This window comes from Bombina bombina, chromosome 1 (genome assembly GCF_027579735.1).
Source record: "Bombina bombina isolate aBomBom1 chromosome 1, aBomBom1.pri, whole genome shotgun sequence".
Lineage (NCBI taxonomy): Eukaryota > Metazoa > Chordata > Amphibia > Anura > Bombinatoridae > Bombina > Bombina bombina.
In genome coordinates, this window is record NC_069499.1 from 1379015092 (window position 1) to 1379027248 (window position 12157).

Below are 12157 nucleotides of genomic sequence, written 5' to 3' on the forward strand. Positions count from 1 at the left end.
ATAAGCAGCAGCTCCCACTAGTGTAAGATATGAGGCCGATTTATCAATGTCTGGCGGACATGATCCACTGTAGCGGATCATGTCAGCCAGACATCGCTGGATGCCACCAGCATACGCTGTCAGCATATAACAATGCACAAGCAGTTCTGCAAGCAGGGGGTGTCAATCAACCCGGTCTTACACAAATCGGTCGGATTGATGTCCGCAGCCTCAGTGGAGGCGTACAAGTTAAGGAGCGCTGCTTCTTAACTCCTATTTCCGGCGAGCCTGAAGGCTCGTGTGGAAACAGATGCATTGGGGCCGATTAACTGTTTGATAAATCTGCTCCTATGTGTATTCTTTTTCAACAAAGGATACCAAGAGGACAAAGCACATTTGAAAATAGAAGTGAATTTAAAAGTGTCTTAAAATGACATGCTCTATCTGAATCATGCAAGGTAAATTTGGACTTTCCTATCCCTTTAAATACAAGTTTTACAGTTTACATTAAAGGGACAGTAAAGTCACAGTTAAACTTTCATAATTCAGACAGATGCAATTTTAAACAACTTTCAAATGTACTTCTATTATCTAATTTGATTTATTCTCTTAGTTTCCTTTGTTTAAAAGCATACCTAGGTAGGCTCTGGAGCAGCAATGCACTACTAAGAGCCAGCTTCTGATTGGTGTCTACACATATATGGCTCTTGTCATTGGCTCAACAACTTGAAAACTAATAACGCCCCTAGAAACTTGAGGAAATGTAAAAAGGAAACAAAACGTTGTATGTATATGCACATCTGTAATAGGAACACTTACTGGATCACATGATGCCCTGTATTTAGGCTTTTATGATTTATTAATGTACTCAGTTAGTTTGGAGTATTATACTTTGACTATAGTTCACCAACCAGCAACTTGAAGGGTTAATGTATACTAAGTTTTAACTGCATATTGTTTATATATGGCCTGCATGGTTAGAAGCACAATAATCTGTTTTAAATGTAGCATTTTAAATAATAAAAGGTGGTGGATGGATCATTATCTAAACCTCATTATACTATGGGCTCCGTTTAAGAAGCTGCAAATGAGCGAGCCTGCAGACAATAGTTAAGAAGCAGCTGTGTAATGACCGCTACTCGGTAACCTGCTTTGCCTTTCCAAAGTGACATTTGTCAATCTCCCGGCCTTCGCCAACCAGGGCGAGTGACAGTTGCCAGCACCTTGTGCAATGATAAATGTAGGAAGCGTATTGCTGCCCGCTAGCCACAATGCCGCACAGATAGTGGCAGAGATGTCTAGCCCTTCTTAAAAGGACCCCTATGTTTACTTGTTTTCATATTTTTGAAGGTATATACAGTGGGTGTGTATTTGTGGCATTTCAATGTTTGATTTTTTTTAAATAAATCACTATTCTCTATAGGTCTGCCTTTGTTTTACACCTTTATGCTCAGTAAAAACTGGAGAAAAGAAACAGACAAAAGAACTGGATTTGAACTCATACAACCAGCAATAAGAAGGCCCTTGGTATTCCTTATTTCTAACCCTTTAGTTGACAGAGAGCGCCACAACACTGTTATTTCTATTTTTACAATACAGTAGTGAGTAGAGAAAAGATTGTGTATCGTTCTAATTGCTTAGTAACTGGCACTGTGCCACAGAATTGTGTGAGTGTGTATGTGAGCAGAGTGTGTGTGCTTTATTCTCCAGGTAATCAATACATTTCCGATGAGCTGGTGCTTTAGTGCAGTGTTTCTCAACAATGGTCCTCAAGTACCCCCAACAGGCCAGGTTTTAATTATAGATGAATCAGTGCACATGTGAAGTAATCAGCTGATCAGTAACTTAGTGGTTACTAACTTGCTCTCACCCATCACCTGATTATGTCACCTGTGCACTGGTTCAGCTATCATTTAAACCTGCCCTGTTAGGGGTACTTGTGTTTCTCCGGCGTATTATATCTAGTGCCTCACCAGCCTCTGACCTCACTGCACGTCACTGCACAACAGACTGCATACAAATGCACTGTTGTTCTATTTGACAGCGCAATGGTTTATATTATAAAACTTGAAAAAAAAAGGTAAAAGGAATTTGTCTTTGTTTAACACTGTTATCATTCCAGCTATTTCTAACAAATGGAGCCTTTCTAAACCAGCAAGAGAACGTACACATTAATTTTACACCACAATAAAGAGACAAGACTTATATATATTTAATTGCAAATTTATTATATATTCTTTTTTTTACCATGGATAGGAGTGAATGCCCCTGAATGAGACAGGGGCACAACAACAGCGTTTTGTCTATATAGAAAGAGTATAAAATAGCTCGCTTGGTTAGGATATCTCTTATAAAATATAAAAAAATATGTCCAAGGAAGATACATATTTAATAAAATAAAAGAGGATGGATTGTAATGAATTGCTGTAGACGCATAACTAGTTGGGCACATGTACGGAGAGAGCCCAGGACTTTCTACATTCGTCTGTGAGGCAAATACCACATGTTCACACCATAATGTTTCTAAACAAAGTTAAAACATTTTCCACCTGATGTACATGTAGCTATGGTTGAAGTCTGAACCCATTTGTCATATGCCTTTTTTATTGTTACGAGACATTTTTAGTTATGAGTTTAATAAGAAGACAGACACACTAAGCTCCAGTTTATTTGGCAAGACCAAGCCTCACCAGTCATACAAACTAAAAGGGCCTTTTTTTTAGAGGTGTATGAGGCAACAGTACCTTTTCTCTGTGTAATCATTCACTCTGGGTCACACTAGAAGAATAACTAAATATTATAAATGTTCAAACAAGTTAAAATATCTAATTTAGGGCTAGATTAAAAATGGAACATAATCAATAGTTCCAGGTTTGTTGTCTTTTGTAAGACCTCACACAAAGAATAACGCAATACGATGGTTAAATATTTTAAGAAAAGCAACTTAACACGGCCAAAACCTTTTTTAGCGCACCCTATAGTCTTAATAAATAGCGAATGGAGCACTATTAGTGCACTGATTGCTCTCGTATTACAAGTGGTGAGATACATTTTGCTCTCCAGTGCAATCCAAAATACTACTGTAAGTTACCGCTTTGTAAGACCTGAACTAAACCATTATTATTAATAGTTTGGCACAGAACTACATGGAGTATTCCACCACCTTTACACCATTGGCTTAGCGCTCAAGTAATATCCGACATGTATTTTACTGCACGACCCCATGGAAGTCTATAATGTAAAGGATTTAGTGCATTCATACTCTCTGGCATGCAGATGTTGACGCACCCTAAACTGTAACTCAAGTGATAAAAATGAAAACTGGGCTTGTAAAATGAGGGCAAAAGAGATGTTAACACACAATAGTGCTAATATTTTTGAGCTTGTCATCTAGACCTTAATGTGGTGTATCTACGCTACAATGAAAGCCTATAGTTATATTAAGATGACAAACCTTTTGGTGGCTTGAGTTTTGTTGGAGGATAATACAAGTTACTAAATTAGGACCGTTGATGTGTAATAAGCTCAGTATAAATATATGTTTTATTCATTGGAAAAGTAAATAATTAATAGGAAAGTGGTGGGGTTTCAATAATGTTTTCTGAACCAGACTTATTTCAAAAGGAAAGTGGAAAAGCTACACAGTTTTCTGAGATAACACTGACTGTGGTAGAATCCACGCCTCGCCACCTTTTAATGTATATTAAGAAAATGCTTTTTTTATAGTCTTGTTGTTTTGCCTATATTAAAATGATAATTAAGGCACAAGACAAGCACTGGTTTAAATTTCAACCTACACTACATTTACACCAAGTGATTTTTTTTTTTTTTATTGACAGCGCAGCGTATTACTGGTCCCTGTTACAGATTGACAAACTATTAAATGTCACAGGGCAGAATAAATATGTCTAAATTTTAGATGTTTTCTCCCTGTGGAAACAGCTAGCAGAGGATTTACAGTAAACAATATAGCCAGATGTTTAAATGTAAATTCGATATCTTGTGGTAACACAACCAAGAAAGTAACGCTTTATATAATATGGCAACACACACCCATGAATAAAAAGATGCCGCTAATATTAGTATGTGTGCAGATTTGTGTCACTGTCATAGTCCTCCTCATACAAAGGGACAAGAGGCAGAGTATCCCTAGGTCTGCCTATACTCACAGTAATGGTCTTGCCCTGTTACTTGCTCCATCTCAAAGTAGATTTCTTACATTGATAACCCCTGCAAATAAACATGCTGCATTATATTGCATTTCTGAGTATAACTGACTTGCTCTTGCAATGCATTTTTAAATGGGTACTACCACCAGAATTTAAATGTGGTGAGCGCGGCTGTAGTATGTATTCCAGAAGCAGAGCACACAAGTATTTCTGACTCATTTGTAAAAAGTTTAAAAAATACATAACTTTCTAAGCAATTTCCAGGATCAAATACAGACCCCACAATGAGCGCATTATACACATTCTGAGTGCTGATCTCAGAACCTAGTGCGCTGCTGATTGGTGGATACTCACTGATCACATTATATCCACACTCGGGGCAGGTAAACAGTGCCTATCCCCGAGTTTATAAAAGGCCAAAGCTGTTTGTTTTGTTAGCATGAGAGCACTAAAGAACTCTCCAATACATAGTTTTAGACTGACCATTAAATATCATCTAAAAAACATAGGATCTCATTTTTTATATTTTAAGCATTTAACAAAACCGACATGACGTTTATTGCCTAAAATATAAATGTTTATTTTTAGCTTGGAAAATAATTTTATGAATCTTTTTATTACAACTTCAATTTTTTTTTTTATAAATAAAACACATTTTTAATTCAATAATTGTTGGCAAAATGTAGGCTGTGATTATATTGCCTGTGTTAGAAAACAGCAAAACTTTGCAGTAAGCAAAAACTACAATATTTCTGGGCTGTAAAGGTACAGACAGCAGCAGACACATAATAAATATGTTTATAGAATATAGCAAGTAGAAAAGCTAGCACTGTAAATACCCCACTGGATTATGCTTGTGTATGGCAGTATCCCTTTAAATGGACATGATTACCAATTATTCTTGATGGAACATTTTATAAAATAAGGAAAAAAACTTAACATATCAATACAGAGAGATGCAGGAGGAGCTACATTCTTAAAGGGACAGTCAAGTCCAAAAAAAACTTTCATGTTTCAAATAGGGCATATAATTTTAAACAACTTTCCAATTTACTTTTATCACCAATTTTGCTTTGTTCTCTTGGTATTCTTAGTTGAAAGCTAAACCTAGGAGGTTCATATGCTAATTTCTTAGACCTTGAAGGCCGCCTTTAATCTAAATGCATTTTGATAGTTTTTCACCACTAGAGGGCATTAGTTCACGTGTTTCATATAGATAACATTGAGCTAATGCACGTGAATTTACCATGGAGACAGCTCTGATTGGCTAAAATGCAAGTCTGTCAAAAGAACAGAAGGGGGGCAGTCTGCTGAGGCTTAGATACAAGGTAATTACAGAGGTAAAACAAGTATAATTATAACTGTGTTGTTTATGCAAAACTGGGGAATTGGTAATTAAGGGATTATCTATCTTTTAAAACAACAAACATTCTGGTGTTGACTGTCCCTTTAAGCCATCACAATGCTAGAATTTAGTTGTTTTTAATCATGGCTCATTGAAACATAAACCTGTGCCACTTACACATAGCACATCACTGATAGTGACTCCACGCTTTAAATACTTAAAGGGACATGAAACCCCACATTTTTCTTTTCAGATAAAGCTTACACATTTCAACAACTTTTTTATTTTACTTCTGTTATCAATTTTGCTTTATTCTCTTGGTATCCTTTATTGAAGGAGCAGCAATGCGCTACCGGGAGTTAGCTGAACACATCAGTAAGCTAGCGAGAAGAGGCAGCCACCAGCCAGCAGCTAGCTCCCGTCTCCTGAGCCTACCTAGGTATACTTTTCAACAAAGAAAATTAGATAATAGAAGTAAATGGGAGAATTGTATGCTCTACCTGAATCATGAAAGAAAAATGTAGGATTTTTTATATCCCTTTAAATGAAATATTTTTCTAATGAAGAAAAATCCTTTCAGCCTAATGAATCTAATATCTCAGTGATAATCGATGCCCAATGACACTTGTGAACTACAATATAATGCTGTACTATAATTTACATTATAATTATTCAATCTTAGGAACAATTAAGTGATTCTGGTGTGCAACTTCATTTTCCAATACAGGTTTGTTCTAATTGTATTTAACAATACGGCATTGTGCAGTTATACTCATTCCTGCTATATTTTGTGCTTGTTTATTGCAGGCGTTTTAACAGGAGAAGAAGCTTTAAATTGTGATTGTTTGAAGCATAGATCCAGCTATTGTGTAGGTGGGGATTTTAGTCTCTGGGATAGAGGGAGTGCTAGAATACTGATGTCTACCCCATGTATAAGTCGCTATTTCAAGCGGATTTTAAATTCCAGATACTGCAGCTGAAGGCTACAGTTACACAGTGGTTTGCACATTGCTTCGCAGTAAGTAAACAACATCCTGCACGCTATCCCCGCACATTAAAGCTCTTTTTGGTTTTCCAACTTCCCTTTTCCCCAAAGTGCAGGACCACCCTGCTCTTACTGCTAGAAGCTCCTTAATGACTTCCTAATTACAGGCACTACTTAAAAATCATATAGAAGTCTTAAGGAATAAGAAACAAACCGAAGTTTGGCGGGGGGGGGGGGGGGAGGGAACCCAACACACTAACCAACCAGTGTTGGTAGAAACTACCTTTAAAGTGCTTGGTCTCAGAGGTCAGAATTTTTAGAGTGGAAACTACAAGGGGTAAGAGCAGGGAGGAAATTGGCAGTAGTATCTGTACTCCTTATATATTTCTCTATATATCGCAGGCCACACTGGCAGTGAATGTTGGACAGGAAAAATTCCCTGTCTTTCTTGCAGCTGTTCATCTATTCGTTCTCAATGAGAGCTGACGGCCATCCTCACAATGAGGTGCATCATGAGTTAGCTGAGATTACATGATGTTTAGGAAGCCAAAAGTCTCTTCGGATAGCTGGCACCCTCCTATATATTTCTAGTGAGAGAGACACAGTTTAGGCATTAAAAGCCTAGGCTCTTTGTGATGCCCACTCAGCAGCTGCTCGAACTGGTGTGCGGTGTCGGAAAAGACGCTGAGCTGATGCCCATGGGACTATCAGATAAAGGGGTCTGAGGTGTGCCCATCGCAACTCCGATTCCTCGAGACTCAAGCACCACAGACAGGAGATGCTGTTGTTGCTGCCGTAGGGCGTCCACAATGAGAACTGGAAGAGTGTTAAAAGTGGAGTTGATCTGATCAAGCTTGGTCTCAAGGCTGCTGATCTGCTTTTCCAAATCCTCACTCCGATCATTGAGCTCAGTAATGAGGTCATACATGACGTTCTGCATCTACAACAGAAGGAAGGGATACAGTAAGAGAATCATCATTTTTTTGTATTTTTAATAAAGCAACCAACCAGTATAATTTATAATTCTATCAAAGTCTAGAGATGTACATAAACCAATTCCTGAACAAGACACCGATTCCAAGAGCTGTATGTTGTAGATTGAGCCTCATTTTCTCTTTGTCAACTAAAGGTAAAAACATATATGTGTAAAATGACAAATCTCCTTATATTAAATGGACACTCTAGTCTAGTCGTGATTCATATAGGGCACGCAATTTTAAACAACTTTCCAATTCACTTTTATTATCAAATTTGCTTTGTTCTCTTGGTATTCTTAGTTGAAAGATAAATCTAGGTAGGCTCATATTGCTAGTTTCTAGGCCTCTTATCTCAATGCATTTGACAGTTTTTCACAGGTAGAGGGTGCTAGTTCATGTGTGCCGTATAGAAAACATTGTGCTCAAACGCGTGGAGTTACTTATGAGAGGGCACTGATTGGCTAAAATGCAAGTCTGTCAAAAGAACTGAAATTAGGGGGCAGTCTGCAGAGGCTTAGATACAAGGTATTCACAGAGGTAAAAAGTGTATTAATATAACCGTGTTGGTTATGAAAACTGGGGTACGGGTAATAAAGGGATTATCTATCTTTTTAAACAATAACAATTCTGGAGTAGATTGTCCCTTTCGGTGGGGAGGGGGTAAAGAACACAGATACAGTAAAGTAGGTCTGATCTGACAGTACTGATGTCTATCTTGGAAAAAAAAAATTAATATTAAAATGATGGTCAACTCTCCCCTTTTTAAAATCAGATCCGGAATGCTAGTGATGTTTTAGATGGAGTTTCATTCATCAGTTGAAATAAAGATGCGCTATAACTTACTTTTTAATATAGACATACAATTCAAATACCTCAAGCTCTGCCACCCACTTCAAAAGTCAATTTTTCTGTTCTCCAATCAGCGCTCTCCCCTTTGGGCACCTTTTGTTGTAGTTGTAATGCTGATTGATGAAGAATTTAAACTGTTAGCTCACAGAAAAATTGACTTTTGAAGTTGGTGGCAGAGCGCAGGGTATTTGAATTGTATATCTATATTAAAAAGTAAGTTATAGTGCATCTTTATTGCATCCAATGAATTAAACTCCATCTAAAATATCACTAACATTCTGCATCTGATTTTAAAAAGGAGAAAGTTGAGCATCACTTTAAGTACATTTTTTCTCAGGGATAAAGGAGCATCATCAGTGGGTTGTACAAGTGAGTCTGATCCAACCTCTAACTACAAGGCAGTGGAGAGATGAATTACAAATGGTCTGCTGCACTTATTTATGTTACATAGCAGTGTTATCTATAGACTCAGGTAATCTGCATGGTAATGAACACTAACCTTAAAACACACCCTAACTGTACAGGTTCCCATCCACAGTTAAAGGGACATAAACACTTTTTTATTCTGAATAGAAAAATGATTAGTGTTAAACTTTGGCCATTTTACCTGATAAGCCCAAATTCCCATGAGAAAGAGAGTGCATACTACTCCAGACTTCACAAGTCTAACCCTGCCATAATTTAGCATCTTATTTATATCTATCCCTAAGAGGCCTCAGCCGAAGCAATAAGAGGCTTTTTAAAGTGTACTGCAAAACAAAGCAAAACTTTATAACTAAATGACATTTAAAAAAAACCCCTTTATTTTGTATGCAGATCAGCAATGTAATGTTTAATTGCAGATATTTGCTGTTCATATATAAAAAAAGGTCCCTTTAACACTTTAAGTGGACATTAAACACTAAGGCCTAGATTTGGAGTTTGGCGTTAGCCGTGAAAACCAGCGTTAGAGTCACTCAAAAAAGGGTCTAACGCTCACTTTTCAGCCGCGACTTTTCCATACCGCAGATCCCCTTACGTAAATTGCGTATCCTATCTTTTCAATGGGATTTTTCTAACTCCGGTATTTAGAGTCGTGGCTGAAGTGAGCGTTAGAACTCTAACGACAAAACTCCAGCCTCAGGAAAAAAGTCAGTAGTTAAGAGCTTTCTGGGCTAACGCCGGTTCCTAAAGCTCTTAACTACTGTACTCTAAAGTACACTAACACCCATAAACTACCTATGTACCCCTAAACCCTATAATAAATAGTATTAACCCCTAATCTGCCCTCCCTAACATCGCCGACACCTAACTTCAATTATTAACCCCTAATCTGCCGACCGGAGCTCACCGCTATTCTAATAAATGTATTAACCCCTAAAGCTATGTCTAACCCTAACACTAACACCCCCCTAAGTTAAATATAATTTACATCTAACGAAATTAATTAACTCTTATTAAATAAATTATTCCTATTTAAAGCTAAATACTTACCTGTAAAATAAATCCTAATATAGCTACAATATAAATTATAATTACATTGTAGCTATTTTAGGATTAATATTTATTTTACAGGCAACTTTGTAATTATTTTAACCAGGTACAATAGCTATTAAATAGTTAAGAACTATTTAATAGTTACCTAGTTAAAATAATTACAAAATTACCTGTCAAATAAATCCTAAGTTACAATTAAACCTAACACTATACTATCATTAAATTAATTAAATAAAATACCTACAATTACCTACAATTAAACCTAACACTACACTATCAATAAATTAATTAAATACAATACCTACCATTACCTACAATTAAACCTAACACTACACTATCAATACTTTAATTAAATACAAAACCTACAAATAACTACAATGAAATAAACTAACTAAAGTACAAAAAATAAAAAAGAACTAAGTTACAAAAAATAAAAAATATCTACAAACATAAGAAAAATATTACAACAATTTTAAACTAATTACACCTACTCTAAGCCCCCTAATAAAACAACAAAGCCCCCCAAAATAAAAAATGCCCTACCCTATTCTAAATTACTAAAGTTAAAAGCTCTTTTACCTTACCAGCCCTGAAGTTCAGCTCTTTTGCCTGTAAAAAAAACATACAATACCCGCCCCAACATTACAACCCACCACCCACATACCCCTAATCTAACCCAAACCCCCCTTAAATAAACCTAACACTAAGCCCCTGAAGATCTTCCTACCTTGTCTTCACCATACCAGGTTCACCGATCGGTCCTGAAGAGCTCCTCCGATGTCCTGATCCAAGCCCAAGCGGGGGGCTGAAGATGTCCATGATCCGGTAGAAGTCTTCATCCAAGCGGGGCAGAAGAGGTCTTCCATCCGATTGAAGTCTTCATCCAAGCGGGGCAGAAGAGGTCTTCCATCCGATTGAAGTCTTCATCCAGGCGGCATCTTCTATCGACATCCATCTGGAATTAAGGTAGGAATATTCTGATTGGCTGATGGAATCAGCCAATCAGATTTAGCTCGCATTCTATTGGCTGATCGGAACAGCCAATAGAATGCAAGCTCAATCTGACTGGCTGATTGGATCAGCCAATCGGATTGAACTTGATTCTGATTGGCTGATTCCATCAGCAAATCAGAATATTCCTACCTTAATTCCGATTGGCTGATAGAATCCTATCAGCCAATCGGAATTCGAGGGACGCCATCTTGGATGACGTCATTTAAAGGAACCGTCATTCGTCGTTCAGTCGTCGGCCAGGATGGATGTTCCGAGTCGGAGGTCTTCAGGATGCTGCCGCTCCGTTCCAGATGGATGTTGATAGAAGATGCCGCCTGGATGAAGACTTCAATCGGATGGAAGACCTCTTCTGCCCCGCTTGGATGAAGACTTCTACCGGATCATGGACATCTTCAGCCCCCCGCTTGGGCTTGGATCAGGACATCAGAGGAGCTCTTCAGGACCGATCGGTGAACCTGGTATGGTGAAGACAAGGTAGGAAGATCTTCAGGGGCTTAGCGTTAGGTTTATTTAAGGGGGGTTTGGGTTAGATTAGGGGTATGTGGGTGGTGGGTTGTAATGTTGGGGGGGGGGTATTGTATGTTTTTTTTACAGGCAAAAGAGCTGAACTTCTTGGGGCATGCCCCGCAAAGGGCCCTGTTCAGGGCTGGTAAAGTAAAAGAGCTTTTAACTTTAGTAATTTAGAATAGGGTAGGGCATTTTTTATTTTGGGGGGCTTTGTTGTTTTATTAGGGGGCTTAGAGTAGGTTTAATTAGTTTAAAATTGTTGTAATATTTTTCTTATGTTTGTAGATATTTTTTTATTTTTTGTAACTTAGTTCTTTTTTATTTTTTGTACTTTAGTTAGTTTATTTCATTGTAGTTATTTGTAGGTATTGTATTTAATTAATGTATTGATAGTGTAGTGTTAGGTTTAATTGTAGGTAATTGTAGGTATTTTATTTAATTAATTTAATGATAGTATAGTGTTAGGTTTAATTGTAACTTAGGTTAGGATTTATTTGACAGGTAATTTTGTAATTATTTTAACTAGGTAACTATTAAATAGTTCTTAACTATTTAATAGCTATTGTACCTGGTTAAAATAATTACAAAGTTGCCTGTAAAATAAATATTAATCCTAAAATAGCTACAATGTAATTATAATTTATATTGTAGCTATATTAGGATTTATTTTACAGGTAAGTATTTATCTTTAAATAGGAATAATTTATTTAAGAGTTAATTAATTTCGTTAGATGTAAATTATATTTAACTTAGGGGGGTGTTAGTGTTAGGGTTAGACTTAGCTTTAGGGGTTAATACATTTATTAGAATAGCGGTGAGCTCCGGTCGGCAGATTAGGGGTAATAATTGAAGTTAG

General features: G+C 37.0%; 1 protein-coding gene across 1 annotated transcript in view; it reads right to left on the bottom strand.

Moving 5' to 3' along the window:
- Positions 1 to 2181: 2181 nt before the first annotated feature.
- Positions 2182 to 12157, bottom strand: part of KCNN3 (potassium calcium-activated channel subfamily N member 3) — a 457853-nt gene continuing 447877 nt past the window's right edge. Inside the window, 1 exon segment of the mRNA XM_053704468.1 lies at positions 2182 to 7418. Coding sequence (XP_053560443.1) covers positions 7122 to 7418 — 297 coding nt within the window. The 3' untranslated portion in view covers positions 2182 to 7121.